The sequence below is a fragment of the Bubalus bubalis genome, chromosome 9 (genome assembly GCF_019923935.1).
Source record: "Bubalus bubalis isolate 160015118507 breed Murrah chromosome 9, NDDB_SH_1, whole genome shotgun sequence".
NCBI classification, from domain to species: domain Eukaryota; kingdom Metazoa; phylum Chordata; class Mammalia; order Artiodactyla; family Bovidae; genus Bubalus; species Bubalus bubalis.
In genome coordinates this window covers 62,624,763-62,643,162 of record NC_059165.1, presented here as the reverse complement: position 1 = coordinate 62,643,162, position 18,400 = coordinate 62,624,763, and the positions used below count along the sequence as shown (strand labels likewise).

The 18,400-nt window shown below is 48.0% G+C and overlaps 1 protein-coding gene across 2 annotated transcripts in view; it reads right to left on the bottom strand.

Annotated features, from left to right (window-relative positions):
• The window catches only part of SPOCK1 (SPARC (osteonectin), cwcv and kazal like domains proteoglycan 1), a 582,941-nt gene that overhangs the window by 121,981 nt on the left and 442,560 nt on the right, over positions 1–18,400 (bottom strand). For both annotated transcript variants that reach the window (XM_025292652.3, XM_025292653.3), the window contains one exon: positions 4,612–4,726. In XM_025292652.3, coding sequence (XP_025148437.1) covers positions 4,612–4,726 — 115 coding nt within the window. The remainder of the gene's footprint in view (positions 1–4,611; positions 4,727–18,400) is intronic.

The window sequence follows — 18,400 nt, the reverse complement described above, 5'->3', positions numbered from 1 at the left end:
GGCCAGGGGAAAGGGCTGTCTCGGTGACGAGGGGAGGGATGGAGTCAGGGTGGCAACAAGAGCAGATGTGGAAGGGGGCTAGTAAGAGGCAACTTCCTAGCTGGCCTGGCTGTTGGGTGCCAGAAAATACTGATAGCATGTAGGGCCCTGTGGGGCTCCTGGGCACAGGTCTTCCTGTGTCTCCTATTTCTTTGATTATAGGAAGCAGCCTTCATTCAGCCTCCGTAAGCTTCCCTGAGTTCCAATGGGCGGATTCAAGCAGTAAAGTTAATTAGACAGGAAGTGATGCAAGACCAGGGAGAAACAGTCAAGAGCAACCTTAGGGCAAGGTCCTGTTCCCTCATCAATGGATAGACAAAATCCATCGAGCTGCTGTGCAGATGCTGAAACCCCCTCCAAGTGGGAGAAGCTGACAATTAACGATGGTATGCTGCCCACAACCATGTAGACCCCAGACCAGCTGGACCTGAAGGCTGATGATACTGACTTCTACTTACCCTACCACTAACCCATCGAAGAATGTCCATGAGCTGATCACGCCCTTTTTGAACAATTAATATAAAACTTCTCACTATCTTCTGCAAGTTGGGACACACCATTTTGAGGGTATTAGCCAGCTGTGACCCCCTTTGCCTGGCAAAGCAATAAAGCTATTATTTTCTAGTTCACCCAAAACTCTGTCTCCAAGATTCGATTTGGCACCCATGTACAGAGAAGCTGAGCTTTCAGCATTAATACCTGAAAAGATAGGGGAAGGATCTTTCCTGAGAAACTCTTAGAGATGGTACAGAAACCCAGGCTTGTGTGGATTTCAATCTCATATCCCTCTTTTTAATTTTTCCCTTCCTATGGACAATCATTACTCCATAGTCCTGAGGTTGGTTTGGCATCATAGAGATGATAAAGCAATTAAGTAACTTGTCCAAGGTCATAAGGCAACTGAGAGATGTGAGAGGAAATATTTAGAGGTAGTAAAGGATGACTCCACCTTCTACCATCCCCTCAGGGGCCACATCAAAGAAAAGATGCCAGAAAAAAACAAAGAGAGAACACAAAACTCAACAATTTGTCTTTGATTTCCTAAAAATATTCTTGAAACCAAATCTGATCAGACAAGACACTTTTGACTTGCAAGAACTGGGTTTGCTGTAATTCAAACAGCCAAAGGCTGGAAGAAGCACAGCAAGATCAGAAAGAGAGTAAGTTAGATCCTGGCCTCGCAAACCTTGGATGTTCACACCCAGTGCTGGTCACAAGTACTGGGGCTGCAAGAGGTCATATATAGGGAAGGAGAAGCACAGGCAGACACTGCTGCGTCCCCAGGAAAGTTCTTCCCACCACAGAGCTTTCCTGCCTCCAAAGTCACCTCTGGGTCCTAGGCAGGAAGAGGTGATCCTGAAACCCTCGGCAGCTGGAGCTCCACACAAAGAGCACCTGTGTCTCGCTACTAATGAGGCTCATTCTGAAACCAGTCTTGTAAAGATGTCCTCTGCGTGGAAGAGAAATGGTTGCCAGGCAGATTCGAGGAGAGATGGCTTCAGAGGACAAACCCATCACAGGCTTTCTTGACATCATAAGGTCATAGAAGGACATCCTCAAGCTTTGTGTGGCCCTGAAAGGGGCCAAGGAGGGGTGGTGAGAGGATGAGTAAGAGGACTCAGTGTGAGCTGAATGAACATGTGTAGCAGAGGTCACAGAGAAGGTCTCAGAACCTCTCTCCTTGGCTGCACTGAGGGTGAGCATTGCTGGGCAACTAATTAAAAATAGCAAAACTCCAGAGAGGTAGATGCCAAAGAAAGAGACACACCAGGAACCACCTCACACCAATATGGTCGCTCATAAGCCCCCATCCCAATCCTACTTTCTAGAGTTTAGATACAATCCCAAATAAATAGAATTTACCTGGAAAGGACTACACTAATTTTTATATTACCAGAAGAAACCAAGGTTCAAAACAGAGAGGAGGTTGAAAATAAAATATCATTAACAATAATGTCACATTTTTGATACACCTGTATTTGTGAGACGATGAAACGTCATTTCTGTAACAGGCACAGACACAGGAGTGCTCCCAACACCGTTCAGAGCCAAAAGTGTCCAATGGACAGAGAGGGGCGGCCACCAGGTTAAGGAAGGTGGATAGATGGGCATGCCCCTCCCCCCTCCACCTTGACAGCCAAGTGGCCAAATGAAAGCTGCCCTTCATTTCATCTCTGATCCCTCTTGAGCACCCATTCCCTCTTCTTTATCCCAGTTGCCACAACCTCAGTTCAGTGCTCACTGCCTGCCACAAACTATTGTGAGAGCTACGTGGAAAGAATCATCAACTCAAAGGAAAAAGTCAGCCTTCCCTTGGCTGATTCTGCTCCAGGTAGAATATTCTTCATGTAAATGTTTCATTTCACATAATGATCCTGGAGCTCTATCAGTGCCCTCACTGCCCGTAATATGCCCTTGTCCTCCAGGGAAACACAGATCAAATCTGTATTAAATAGTTAAGCACCCTATCCTAATAGAGGATTATACTCTCCTTCATTAAACTATTGTTGGATATGTACTAAATTAACTACAGATGTTCTGTCTTATCACCAGTAGGTAGTTCCTACTTTCCTGCATGCTTATATAAAATATTTGCTTTAAGTCACAGCATAAATTGGGTCTCTGACCAAGAAGGGCAATCTCAGAGCCTCATGGTAAGAACTGTGCCCAGTTAGTATAAGTAACAGATGCCTTTCTTGCTACAGGCTTCAAAGGTGATATTTCTTAGACAATAGCTAGATGATACTAGAGAGGGCAGTTCCCAGACTCTGACGACTTCATAAAAGCAAACTGTTGACCCAAGGGTCAGTGGAACAAAAATAACTATACAAGACTACAGGAACTAATGAAGGATATATAATTTTGATCATTGGTTTTAGAATATTGCTGGTATTATTTTTTATGGTTCTCTTTTCTGATAATCATTTAATAAAATTCTTATGTTTTCTTCCTGGCCTATTCTCACTATTAACCTAATGGTTACTTTTACAAACATTTGGAAATGAAATACTTTCAAGTGGTAATCTTGTTCTCGCCAGCCTCTCAGAATTCTACTTTTAATGCCAATGCAGTTACTTGCATAGGTTTGATTAGACTTTGTTCCAGTTTTCACTAGTAAGTGACTGAACAAATAAATGGCACACCCAAGGCCATACCTGGCGAGTCACACTTGAGAACAAGTCTCATTTAATCAGATATGACAAGCCCACCATGAAGTAACAAGGGTTGTACTTTGTTTAAAGAATTACAAAGCCTTCTCACAGAAAACTACAGGCAAATCACAGAAATGACTTCCCTACATTGGTTTCCTTATCTCAGAACAGAAGAGTAAATAAAAGCAATAAAGAATATATTTGAAATAAGAGGTTATGGAGACTTCCTAAGAAGGGTCTTAAGACATCTCCAAACAGAAGTTAATTTTGTGGATTTTGCTGCTTACCACACAGGGCTTTGGGTTTTTGCACCCAAGTTCAAGGAGGCTTGTATAGATTAGTTAACATTTCTTCCTGGAGTTCTATAAATGATCAGGTCAAAACACAATGAGATCAGCTTTTTGGTAACTAAGAGTAATCTATGGAGATGATTTGTGACCCCCGTGTTTCACGGTTTACAATGTCCTTCCACATCCTGGGTTAAACTTCCCCCAAAAACTTGTAACACAATATTCCCTTGGTTACCATGAACAAATTTACACTTGACCATCTTCATCTCTGTGCCTTGAAAAAGATAAGACAGCTTAGGAAGAGGCAAGTGGATAAACACTCACATCCTATTCATCTTCCTCCATCACAAATAGCGTCAGGCTTTAGAACACACGTGTGTGCAGGCATGCGCTCACTCACACACAGATGTCCAACGTTGTTCATGGTACAGCCAGCTACAGCTGAGAAAGCCCAGCTCCACGGAAGGCAAGCTTCTATCTAGGTTTCATTACAGAAGGCTTTTAAGGGACTGAGCCCAGTGGGAAAACATTACTTTCTCCATCATGAAAACATCCAGATAGGCCTGACCTTTGCCGCCCCTCTCAGCCATGGAAAGGAAACCACAGCCCCTGGGAAGTTATTCTCCTTCCATCCATTCCTTGGCTCTGTGCCACATGCCCGGTAGAATATATTCATAGAGAAATGCTTTTGCCAGTAGTGGGGGGCCTACTGTTCACTGTCATGACATCTCTGCAGTCTATGTTTTGAAATCTGGCTTTCAGAAGTTCAAACGATTTAGAGATTAGAGTTCAAGGAAGACCAAGGCGCACCCAGGGCAGGCCTGGTCTTAACGCTGAAACCCAGCCCTTCCTACACCATAGCCAATTTGACCTCTAGAAAGAATCTAATGCATATCTTGGTCTAACAGAATTATTTTCAAAGACTTCCAGTTCTTTTTCTATCAAATGGAGGTTGAAGGCAGTTCAATTTGGAGCTCCTAAATGAAACTGGAGTACTCTTGCCAAGCACACCCATCTCCCCAGCCCAAACTAGATCATCTCTGTTAAAGGCCGGGTTCCTGGCGTCTGGGGCAGACCTTCCTTGGCCACATCAGGCCACCCAGTGCCCCTTCAGTGTGATGCCCACTCACCGTTCTTTTCTGCCTTGTGTTTTGGAGGCTCGGGCTCTGGGAGACATGGACATGGCCCATCACAGAGGGTGGTGAGACTTCTGCCAGTAGAACAAGCATGGAACTCCAACTTGCACTGCAAAAGACAGACAGAACAAAGCTGTAAGAACAGTGCCAAGCAGACCCCTCCTCAGCCTCCTTGGGAAACAGCCAGTGCCCTTCCAACCATGATTAGGCTCACAGAAGCAGAGACAAAGCAAAGGGAAGTTCATCTCTGTTAAAGGTCTCAATTATAGAATGTTAATTAAGAAATGGCTTTTTATGTTTTCCCAAATGCATAAGATAAATGTCTAAAAACACTGCATGGGGAGGCTTACTTTTAATAAGTGGTAAACTCAACCATAACTGTCTATGCGAGTATCAGTATGAAATTTAACATCTGCGGTCCACAAACATGGAGGGCTGAAGGCTGCTCCACCATGTCCCCTTACCCCCACCACGGAGGCTCTGCCTGTGTAGCAAGCCTAGACCCCCTCAGCTGCTCAGGGAGCAGGGAGGAAGAGTAATGGTCTACTTAGTAAATCTGGATGCTGTGTGTGAGGCCTAGCCCTTTCCCCTGGGAGCAACTGAGGAGCGACACTTTTGCTTCAAACATCCAAAACCTACGTTTGACACAGTCTTTTCCCCAGAGGATGCCTGTGGCTGTCTAGCCTAGGAAACATCCACCGTATTCCAGGATTCAAAATTGGAAGCCCCAAACACATACATTTTCTTGGCAATCCCTTCATCTGTAGCAATGGGAGTATTTTGGCCACTCTCTGCCAGCTGTTTATTCTTAAGTCTCAACTGATTCAGAACAGGAGGATAGAAGGATATCATTTACGGATGTAGAAGATCACAAGTAACAGCATTTTATTATCTCTACATTACGGTTTAAGAAAAGGAGACTCGGATGCTAAATAATCTGTGAAAGATCATGACATTCACAAGCCTGGATTTCAAGCGCTGTCTGACTGACTCCAGGGCCAAGCACTTTCACAGTCCCCATCACAGTATCTGTCACCTGAAGGGCCTGAGAGAACAGACAGTCTGCGCTGCACTCCGTGTGTGGTTAATTATGCAGCTGCGCTAGGGGCCTGGGTCTCAATTGTCTAAGGGTTTCCTCCCTTTTTCACCTGCAAAATTCTCTAGATGAAGGCAGTATATAATCAGTCTTTGCAAAGGCCCACAGGCCCAGAACCACGTTGGTATCTGCTGCCAGTTCAAAGGAAGGGGAGGTAGGCAGAGGGGACAGAGCACCCACTGTGCGTGTAGCGCTTATCAGGTGCCACGGGCAATCTTTTAAAGGGAGGAAAAGAGGAGATACGGTCCTTGCCCTTGGAAAACACAAATGCATACCTTTGAAAAGGCCACCAGTGTTTGCAAAGCAATACATGAGTGCAGATGAACCCTGGCTCCTTGTGAGCGGATGGGCTGTTCAGTCCCCACACCGATCACACACCAAGGGAAGGAGAGAGGGTTTCAATCTGCACATACTGGAGTCACTCTCGTGTAACCCCTACTGACACCCGCACAGTCACCTGAGACCCTGCAGAGAAAGCACAAGGACAAGCCAGCAGGGGGCTGGCTTCCTCTCAACGCAAGGCTTCCTTTTGTGCACATTGCTGGGTGTTTGGTACATGCCTGGTGTGGTGGCAGGCATGTTGGGGGCCATGTGAAAGGAAGCCATGACCCAGGCCACAAATGTCAACTGACAGTGAGGATCCAAAACACAAGCACAGGGAAGGAGCAAAAAATGAGTGACCTCATACAGCCAGGTAGATGTGACTATAACGGAAGGAGGGATATATGTGTGTGTGTAGGGATGCGGCACTAAAGAGCCTCCAGGTATGGGACGTGCCTACAGGTGGTCCAAATGGACAGAAGGGGCACCAGGAGGAACATTGGAAGTTAGCAGGTGGGTACCCCGGAGAAGGCAATGGCACCCCACTCCAGTACTCTTGCTTGGAAAATCCCATGGATGGAGGAGCCTCGTAGGCTGCAGTCCATGGGGTCGCTAAGAGTTGGATACGACTGAGTGACTTCACTTTCACTTTTCACTTCCATGCATTGGAGAAGGAAATGGCAACCCACTCCAGTGTTCTTGCCTGGAGAATCCCAGGGACGGGGGAGCCTGGTGGGCTGCCATCTATGGGGTCGCACAGAGTTGGACACGACTGAAGTGACTTAGCAGCAGTAGCAGGTGGGTACCCAGGGTGAGAAGCTTCTTTGTAACTAGCACAGCCTGTGTGCATATGCCCAGGGCTAGAGGTGAAGACCAGGCTTCCCCGGTGGCTCAGCGATAAAGAATCCACCTGCAATGCAGAAGCCATAGGAGACACAGGTTCCATTCCTGGGTCAGGAAGATGCCCCAGAGGAAGGCATGGCAACCCACTCCACTATTCTTACTTGGAGAATCTCATGGATGGAGAAGCCTAGTGGGCTACCATCCATAGGGGTGCAAAGAGTCGGACACGACTGAAGCAACTTAGCACAGCACAGCACAGAGGTGAAGACCACTATGGCCAGCTCTACTTTCTCCTCCTCCCCTGGGCGGGCTCCCTATAACAAGCCTCAGGTTCAGGCTAGGGATTCTCATACTATTTCTCAACAGAATCCTTAAAGCTAATTTAGAGGAACAAATACATTTTTTACATGTAAATTTATAAAGTTAGAAGTAGTACAGTGACTCGCTCTAAAGCCTTATCGTACTGTGACTGTAATCGGCTGCTTGTGCCTATGATGGATGGCAATCCTCTTCCTGAACATTCTCTGGCATTCCCCAAAGACAAACCTATACTTTGCTCAGTGCCTTGTGTCATGAAAGCTGATGGGGATAGCATCGACTGTCCATAAAAGCTCCATGGTGACAGCACCCCTAGCCATAGGACTGTCTTTGGCCAGTGGGCTGTGAGTAAGGAATGAGGTTTTCCAGCTGGCACTTGTGATAAAGAACCCCCGCCAACGTAAGAGACACAAGAGACTCAGGTTCAATCCCTTGGTTGGGAAGATCCCCTGGAGAAGCCATGGTAACCCATTCCAGTATTCTTGCCTGGAGAATCCCATGAACAGAGAAACCTGGAGGGTTGCAGTCCACAGAGTTGCAGAGTTGGACACGACCAAAGCAATTTAGCACAGATACACAAGCCAGGTTTGAGCAACATTCAAAGAACCACTGCTTGGTTTCACCTCCTGCTATTTCCATCTATTATGGAAATAGCATGTGCCTCATAAGGGCTGCTCCTTCATTCTGGGACCCAGACGGCAGAGGACACAGAACAGAGCTGAAGCTAATCCACAGCTCGTACACAACACGAACAAGGAACTAATGCTTGCTGTCAGAAGCCACTAGTATTTGGGAATCACTCATATAATTTATCAACAGGTGACTTTCCACTAGACCCTAAAGTATATAATAACAGGGGAAAGTCTTAGTCACAGTCTTATCCCTGACTTGATATGATGAAACACATACAGCCCTGGCACCTAGTAGGTGTGCAGTAAATAGCTGCTGAATGACAGTTGGAAAGGGGGTCTGGTTCACTCCGTAGCTCTAAAGCTCTGTTCCAGCCTCCAGGAGCCACCAATCTGCCTGCACAAGGAGTGGAGGTGCCGGAGCTCAGCATCTAAGGTGCTTGTTGTGAACCATCACTGACCCTCCATGCTTCTGGTCCTCTTTCTGAGCTGCACACTTAACACTCTGCCTTTCAGCCTCCCTGCTCATGCTAATCCATCACTGGAGTCGGAAATCCATCTGCTTCCCAGATACCCAGAACAACTGCCCCTGGATATAGCCTTGCTGGCCTAGGGACTCCAGCACACCGCGATTCTAGCACCACGGCTTCCATGGCAGGCCCCGGTGCCCTCACCTCCACAGCCACGCAGTGTCTCAGCGTGTGCAGGCAGCCAGGTCTCTTCCCTGACTCCAGGAAGGGGCCACCAGAGAAAACAATATTTATCTGCAGTGGTGAAAATGCATGCTTCAAGGACACAGATCTGCCTTTTATCTTCCAGAACAATATGTGGCATTTAAATGAAGCTCAAAAGGCTATAATTTCATTTTTTTATAAAGCTCGAAATGTGCTATTTAGAGATATGCAATGTATGTGGTAAAAGCTACTTTACAGAAGCGGGGGTGTTGACAGATACCATCAGGACAGGGGTTCCCTCCAGGGAGGAAGCTGAGAACGGCATCAGACAGGAGCCCACAGCAGCCCTCCTGAACATTGGGAATGGTTTATTTCATTAGCTGGGTGTTGGATTTTGATGCTTTTTTAGTAGGCATGGCAACATATAAATAATACACACATGTCTATATGTCAAGTACATTATGATAAAATATAAAACACAGTTTACAGACTTCTATCAAGGTAATGACCAACTATAACCATGTCTCTGGAGGAAGCTGGTTAGGAGGAGCAGGTGAGTGCACGTGTGTGGGGATGCCCCCCAGGGATTATCTCTAGGCAGGGACATCCTGTGGCCTGTAACACAGGCACCTCACTCATGCCCCCTCCCTGCAGCTCCTCACCAAGTCACACCCCTGCAGTTACCCACCAGTCACTTACCTTGTCCCCTCTCCCCTAGGTCCTTATTATGGAAGACAAGATACAGAAGCCCAAAGGTGATCATTGTGCCAGCTTTACCCAGGGGGGATACAGAACCCTCACAGTACAGGGCTTCCCATTAGACTGCGCTGTGCACCACACCTGGGGCCTTCACTCCTCCACTCCCTCTCCCAGCCAAGAGACCTAGGAAAGTTCTGGTCTACAAACCACCAATCATAGGCAGAGACAAAACGTAGACGGGGGTGAACCTGGCAGAGCATCCTGGGTCCGTGCACACAGAGATCCTGGAGACATAAGGCAGGCATATACTACCCCTGAGTACAGACCTGCCAAGAGAATGGGGGTCAGGAGGAACAAAGGCACGTTACTTGGCGATGCAGGGATTCTGCTCCTGGCTGTAAAGACGAACCTGATCCAAGAGATGCCAGGCTCCAACACCAGGAAATGTGCAGTGTTCCTGGGAAAGGGGCAGTGGGAACAGAAAGCAAGGGAATGGAAGGATCTTCCTGCGGGGGTGTGGGGAGGGAGAAATAAATGTCCTCCAACAACACAGGGACCTCAGGACCACACAGCAAGTCTCAGCACTCCCACACCTTCCCCTCACAGTGTTCTCCCAAGCAGGAGTTGAAAACTGGCAAAATTATGGACGATGGATGGTGCTTTCTCAGCAGTATGGACTTTTTCAGGAAGCTTGGGCCCACGTCTTCCATATGTGCCTTGCAGGTCCAGAGGATCCAGGCAGCCCACCACGTTCTGCCCCATCCCACCTCAGATGGGCTGTTGTCCTGCTTCAAAACAGGATCTGCAGAGCTCCAAGTTAAACAGGGTGGGCTGTGAGTCTACCGCTTAGAGTCTGCAGCCTGGAGGTGGCTTCTATTAATAAAAACAAACTGAAAAATGACATTCTTGGAAAGTGACACCCGTAATTCCTCATTTTAGGGAAAATAATTTTGGAGTTGGAGGAGAGAAGAGGAACAGACAGGTATAAATAAAGTATATGGAGTGGAGAGCAACTTAGTCAATCCAAGCTCACAAACAGCTGAAGACAGAGGGGCTCCCTGGAGCTTGTCCATCACATGGGGAAACAACACAGCTTAGTAAATGTAGAGTGACCACCAGAAAGTCACCAGGGCCCAGCAGGGAGAACCCTTCCAGTCCTGGCCAATACTGGGAGCTGGTCTGAGCAGAGAGGACTCACAACTCTCCCTCTGGGGGGTAAAGCTTCATACCTAGTACTGTGGGTTGAATTACATCCCTCATGTTGGTCCCTCATGTTGCACTCCTAACCCCCAGTATCTTACAGTGTGGCTTACTTAGAAATATATGACAGAGACAATCATGTTCAAATGCAGTCATTAGAGTGGACTCTAATCCAATATGACTGGCATGCTTAGAAGAAGGGGAAAATTGGACACACACAGAAGAAAGATGATGTGAGGAGTCATGCAGGGGAAGGGGGCTATCCACAAGAAATGAACGAGGCTGCCAGAAGCTAGAACAAGCAAGAGACAGCTTCCCTCTAGCAGCCACAGAAGGAACCAACCTTGCTCACACCTTCATTCCAGACCTACACCTCTGGGACTGTGAGATGATAAACTTCTGTTGTGTGAGCCACCCGACTTGTGGCACTTCATTACAGCAGCTCTCACAAACTAATACACCTTCCATCCAGAATTTTAAAAAGAGTCCCTACAGGATGGATAACTTTGTCTTAGGTTCATAAAGTGCAGAGCTTGTGCCAAGATGGCTCAATTCTCCTAAAAAGAAGGAAAGAAAAACATTGACCAGGAGCCTCAGGATATGGGGCAGTTGGACATAAAGAACTTGGCCAACGTATCAGCTGAGACTTGGGCCTAGAAAAGAGGAAATATGAAAAATTCATGGCTTTATATTGATTTCATGATAAAGCAGCTAAATAAGTAATCAGCCTTAATTATTGAAAGAAGCAGAGTCAAAGAAGTGGGAAATAAGGACTTTAATCAGAGTAGCAGAACCCATATTTCTACAAACACAAATAAAAAAATAAATAAAAAACCCCAGAAGCTTCGAGACCCCTTGACTTGGTAAAACACAAATGTCTTTCTCAATCATCACAGTAAGAGAGAAGACGGAAGAAGAGCCAGAGATTTTCACAAATGGTCAAAAATATTCAAACTGTTGACCTACTTAAAAATAAATGTGCTAGCAGATTTCCCAACCAATCTTCCTTTCCATTTTACATAACACGCCAACACATCAGAATGAGTGAATGTTTTCCCGCAAATGGCCAGTAAATCTCTCTCCTCTGTGATGTGTAAAGCAAAACTAATAACCTCTCTCTCGTTCACTGCTCACGCAGGCCTCCGCCGGGCACATTCTCCACTGCACCACACTCTTCCTGTTGCCTAGCCCACTTTGGGTATTATTTTTAACATTTTATTTAAATTGCTTTCTCCACTGTATTTCATCAACCTCTCATCTATTTTTAAACCAGACTGTTGACAGTTCACAGTTGACAATTTTGTTCACAGTTGATGAATTCTGATTTGTTTTTATTCCCCAAAATCATGTCAAGGAAGTGGGGGCAGATAATCTTCCAACTTTTGTAACTGGGCGCCAAGAAAGAGGTGGCTGACGGCACACATTATCCCAGGGACGAGAAACAGCCATCCTCTCTGCCCAGGATGGGAATGTCTCTGGTCACCTGGATGGAACAGCAAGAAATGAGGGGGGGGGGGGGGGGGGGGGCTCTGATCTCATTCAGAACTTTACCAATCATGCGTGCACATGTGTGTTCCTTCTTGCATGCCACAAATTCCCTTCATTGCCTATGGGGAGTCAGGGTCCACTCTAGGCTCTGAACCAATGGGACAAAGGGCCTGTTATCATGATGTTTATGGGGCAGGTATGACGAGGGCTATGGTGGATGCACAACAGAGAGTAAGAGATAGACAGCAATGGGAGGGGACAGTACATTATATGGGTGACTGGGAAATCTGGCCAGATGATACCTGGGCAGGGAACAGAAGAAAGTGAGCCATGTGGCTATTGGGGAAAAGGGGTTCCAGGCAAAGGGAAGTGCAAAGGTCCTGAGGAGGAAGAGGCTGACAGCTCTTGAGAAACAGCCAGGAAGACAGTGAAACTGGAGCGGGGTGAACAGGCCAAAATAGCAGGAACCAGCTCCACTGGGCTGATGGTGGGTCTCCGCGAGAGCACCTCTGTGTGCAGGACTCAGCCTTCAGGTCTCATTCTCTGTCCCTGTCTCTCTCTCTCACAGACACACCCACCCGCACACATATAGACTCACTATAACACACTCTCTCATATACACTTTTCTCTTCTGAACTAAGAGTTCCAAAGAAGGCAGAACCCGAAACTTTCAAACCAAGTTGCTAAAAATATGAAAGAAAAGCTCTTCTTTACAGAAGAATGCCAGCTAAATAAATTTAGAAGGAATGCTGGAATTAGCAAATTATCATTTTGCAATCCTCCCCGCCCCCCACCCCCCAGTGTAATAATTGAGTCAGGAAGGAATCATTTGATGTTTGCTAAAAACATTGGGTGAAAGTCTCTGGGGACATAACACTCACACAGTCTCCAAGTGTCACCCCACAGAATATCCAATTACAAGTGTACATTTTTCAATAAACATTTGGCAGCCATCTCCTAACAAAGGGACCAAGGGGCCAATTTAGTGCCACTAGGACTGGGCCCACCTGGCATACATCTCCTGAAGCGCCTCAAAAGGAAACAATAACAGCGCCGTTGAAGTTTCAGTGCCAACAAATGCTTAACTGGAATCTATTCATTAGAAACCAAGTCTAAAATTGAGGACATTTTATAAGACAACTGCCTAAATGCTCAAAAAAATTAAACAAACAAAAAACCCCTGAAGTGAGTAGGTCCTTGTTCTAGAAGAAATTAAACAGATGAAACAAAGGCAGTGAGCGAGACGTGATTGGTTCTTGAATAATAATAATTATACAACGCTATAAAAGGCATCCTGGGAAAATGTTGTGATTGTAATGTAGATTATATGTTAGGTGATGCTGAACTATTGCTCTCGTAGGTGTAATAATACCTACCAACGTGCTCATATAGGAGAATGCCTGTTTATTTTCTTATGGGTGAGATGTCACAGTCTCTACATGGTACTTCTAAATGGTCCCGAGGAAAACTGTGCATGTGTGAAAAGGAAGAGAGGAAACGGGGCTAAATGTTAATAACTGTCCAACATTGGCAATGGGTACATGGTATTTATTGCAATATTCTTTAAACTCTTCCATACATTTCATAACTACTAAACGAATAGCTGCTGCTGCTAAGTCGCTTCAGTCGTGTCCAACTCTGTGCGACCCCACAGACGGCAGCCCACCAGGCTCCCCCGTCCCTGGGATTCTCCAGGCAAGAACACTTAAGTGGGTTGCCATTTCCTTCTCCAACGCATGAAAGTGAAAAGTGAAAGTGAAGTCGCTCAGTCTTGTCCAACTCTTCACGACCCCACGGACTGCAGCCTACCAGGCTCCTCCGTCCGTGGGATTTTCCAGGCAAGAGTACTGGAGTGGGGTGCCATCGCCTTCTCCAAAACGAACAGCTAGGGGAAAGTAAATATAACTTGCTTTCCCCAGCAGTGTTTGAATCCTTTGAAGAAACCCCTCTTATCTACTCCCCTTAGCTGCTCCCTCAGTACTGCACTTTTTCTCTTCGCCTGCCCACTAGGGGGCGAGCTCTGGCAGCAAAGAGGAATCTGCACTGCCGCCTACAGGACCTGCCCGGGATTGCAAAGAGTCGACCTTTAACAAGGCTAGGTGAGACCCCTGACTCAGATTTTCCTGAAGCACACACTCTCCTCTTCACTGACCTACGCAGGCACCAGTGCAGTGAGCAGGCTCAACACAGGCACCGTGGGTTGCAGCACTCTAGGTCTTCCTCTTTCTTGTTGCATAGGGGGGAACTGAGGCTGGAAGAAGTCATGCATCTCGTGGGAGGTCATTCTCTTAAATAGTTTCCCTATCTGCTCCTGACCTTGCTGATTTTGTCAACAACTTAGCAAAGCCTTTTGAGCAAATGAGGATTCCACGTCTGTTTTCAGGGGCCAAGCTGAATAAAGGTCCTCTAATTTGCATAACAAAGCCAGTGGAAGGTCCTGGGCAGGAAACCCCAAAGGAAAGGGGCCAAGTTTCCTGAAGGGGCCTGAGAAAAAGATGGCCCTCTTCCCAGTAACTCCTTCGATCTGGAATCAAACCAGCAATCTAAAGATAAGCTCATGCTTTGGCCACCTGATGCAAAGAGGCGACTCATTGGAAAACTCTTGACACTGGGAAAGATGGAGGGCAGAAGGGGATGACAGAGGATGAGACACTTGGTTGGCATCACCAACTCAATGGACGTGAGTTTGAACAAACTCCAGGAGATAGTGAAGGACAAGGGAAGCCTGGTGTGTTGCAGTCCATGGGGTCACAGAGTTGGACACAACTTAGAGGCTGAACAACAACAACCCCAAAGGCAGAAGTTGTGACAAATTACAACTCTGAGCCAACTCCTACAGCCTTTGCTTTGCTTGGGGTGGAGGTGGAGGTGGCGGGTATCAGTCTCCAGGGGTTGCATCCCCCCTTCCTGACCCAAGCCTGGTGAGGAGAGTCAGGTGTCACCTCACCTTACATGCCCTCAGGCTCTCTCCACTCCCCACCCCTGCCCCCAGTAGTCCAGCTTTATTCTCCCTGATAATCACACCCCTGTGGCTTCCTGGCCTCTCATCAGCAGCTTCTCACCTCTGGGTCTTTCTCCTGCTGTCTGCCCTGCATGGGATCCTCTTAAGGCTAAACACTACTTAAAAATGTCAGATTTCTGTGGGATGTTTCCTCTTTCCGGGATTTGGAGGAGACATCACAGATGAGGAAGGCCTTTCGGAGCCCCAGGCTCTGCTTCCTGTCAGCCTCGTGGGGAGAAGGCAAACCCATGGGAGGAAGGACCACCAGAGGATGCACAGAAGAGGTGGGACCACGCACAGCCTGGCCAATCATAGTCTGGGAGCAGCAGGGACCCCAGCCCAACAGGGACCCCAGGCCTCTCCCTGCATCACCTCATCTTCCCCAGGCCTTTGCTCACATGTCACCCTCTCACTGAAGCCTCCTCTCAGTACCCTTTTAAAACCAGAACCTGGCATTCTGGTTCCCTTACATTGTTCCATGTGGCCCTTTTAAAATATGAAATCTGTGTGTGGGGGTGGGGGTGGGGGTGTTAGTCTCTCAGTCATGCCTGACTCTCTGCGACCCCATAGACTGTAGACCCCCAGGCTCCTCTGTCCAAGGGATTCTCCAGGCCATCATCTTGTAATATACTGCTCAAATTCCTTTTTTTTTTTTTTTTTTTTGCGGCATTCGGTTTTTCTTGCTAGAATGTGGGTTCCGTGAAGACAGGGATCTTTGCTTTATTCACTGTCATATCCAAACTTCTGAGACCGGTACCTGGCACATAGTAGGTGCTCAAAGAAAATAAACTGAGTACAGGGAAATGAGGGAACAAAAGCAAGGGCCTTTGCGTGGAGGTGACCGGCAGAGCAGCACCTCCTCCCCAGCCCAGGGTCTTGACTCTGAGTAAGAGTTCAGATAGTCGACAGGACCCATGAAGGAGGCAAAACTCATAAAATGACTGAGGTCAGGTTTCCAGACAGCCCTGTAGGAAATGGGCTCCAAGTAGAAATGAAACCAAATGGTTTAATAAAAATGAAGAGGCATGCTACTTCCCACACCTAAGCATGAGAAGAGAGACTCAGACCTGCCCTCCTGCTTGCTGGCTTAATGCCCCCTCCAAGCAGGCCTCCCTGGGCTCCCGCCTCTGTGCCCTGTGCCCTTTCCTCACTGCCCTGACCACAGGCACCACAGCTACCTCCTGAAGGACATGTGCCCCTGTGTCTCAGCCCCAGCACACAGCAAACACTTACTATCTGCCTGTTTATTTATGCCATGCACCTCAGATAACACTAGGTGAAAACTGGCATTGGTTTTACAGACAAAAATACCTGCAAGCTGGAGAAAGCAAATGATGGCCTCAAGGTCACCAGGCTGTCAATGGCAGCTTCACTCAATCCAGGTCGTTCCATCTCCCCCAGCCCACTGCTGTGCGTGTGCTTCACAGACCCCCACAGCCAGGAGTCTGGCCAAGGCTTGCTGGGCATCCAGGAGGGCTGGATGCAGAGGGGGAGGACAGCAGGTGGGGGAAGATCCACAGTGGGGGAGATGGAGGAACAGGGCTGCCACGACTCTGAGCTCTGTGAATCACCGGCCACTTCTCCCTAAATTATGCCAAACGAAACCCTAGCTCATCAACTGCACTACTGATAGGGATGTTATTCAAAGTCACTTTAAATTATTGCAACTAGCTAAGATAACGCACAGAAACAAGCTAGTTAGCCAACAGACCTGGACAAGATGATGTGGGCACTTTTCCTTTCCATTCCAGAAGCTGAAGGCACCCAGGCTTACCTCCCCTGGAGGAATTAGGGCATGAAGCTATTCCAGGTTAACTGAGTAACCATCGAGGAACATAAGGGCCTCTCTCCAGCAAAACACTTTCAGAGGCTGGCAGTCCAGACTGGCCCAGCCAAGGCCTCGAACAAGAGATCAGGCCTTGGAACCTGACTCCCGCCTGGCTGAGAAGCTCCTGGAGAGCAAGAACTGGATGCTGCTTATACTCACATCCCCTGGGGCTAGACAGAAGCCCCATACCTGGAAAGTAGGAAGAGAGGGGTGCTAAAATAATGAACTAATCTTCCTCCTAGGAACTCTAGGTCAGGATCAACCACTCCCACCTTACAGATGAGGAGAAACACAGGTCAGGAGGGTGAGAACACAAGGAAGAATGAAATGGGAGAGGAAGAAGAGACAGCAGTAAAGGAGACTTGGCAGAAGCAGAGGCTGGAAGCAAGTGAGGAGAAATAGGAGGAAGAGGATGGGGCAATGTTGCAAGCCTGGGAAGAAGCAGAAACCTTCAGGGAGGAGCACTTGGGTGGGTGGGAGCAGGGCCTCCTTCAAGCATCTCTCGTCCAGCCTGGCCGGCCTGGCTCAGACAGCTCCAGGAGCCAGGATGGGAGGGCCAGCACCTGCTTAAAATAACATGCTCCTACTGCTAGGAATGCTCTTGGTGTGCCTGTCTCCCTAGCTGGCCTGGCTTCCTGGGAGGCCCTGCTTGTGCTAAGCCACTGCTCCCACTCAAGGTCCCCCTATACCTCTGGGGCAGGGTCTTCCACATGGGACTCACGGGAGGGGCTGGGCAAGTCAAGTCGGGGTGTCATCTGATTTCTCTGATGACTCTCACCTCTCCTGCTGTGATGACAGAGCAGCTTCTGCTCCCGGCCCTGCCTCCCTCTCCCAGTGTAAACCTAGAAGAGACTCTGTCACTCAGAACTCTGGCTGCTTCCTGGAGATGAGAGCTGGAGCAATCTGCATAACCTGCCCAAGCCTCCCCTCCTTATCACTAAACAGAAAGAATCCCCCTCCCGCAAGTGTCAGGAGAGTAGAAAGGACCCCTCCAGGATCCCGGGCGCTGGCAGCACTCCTGGCACCTGGCAGGACAATAAATCTTCTCTCCTGCCTCCAAGCGCTTCTCCACGCCTGAGTGAGTTCTGTCAAATGCAAATGTATTTGTGATGCTCCACCCAGCTTACACCCCCTTCCTTGTTCCCTGTCATCCTTGGATGAAAATAAAGACTTGAGCACAGCAGAAAAGGCCTCCGGTGATCTACACAGCAACCCCACCACCCCCTGCTCCGCCCCACCCTGCTACCTCCCTCTACCCTCAGCCCTTGGCTTTTCTCTCCAGCCTGCCTACTCTGCTCCAGAGTACAGACCCTAGAGTCTACAACCCACATTCCTCCTTCCCCTCCTTCCTCCTTTGCTCTGTCTGCAGCCCCGCTACAGCCTGTGGCAGGTGTCCCCAGAGGCTGCCGACACCTGTGCCACCCCAGCCCCGGTCCTGCAAACCGTGACGGCCTCTCTCATGAGCTCCACACCCTGGGTGCTTTCATTCACTGGTTTAGCTCCAGCGCCTAGCAGAGCATCTAAGAAGCAGTAGGTATTAAATAAACAGTGGATGGATGAATAGATGCTTGGACAGATGAATGGGTGGATGGTGGTCCCCCTCCCCCTCCCACTGCCTGCTGAGCAGTTCCACAGAGCCCTGGGGTCATCATGTCTAGTTAAGCTGCCACCTCTCACCACACAGCT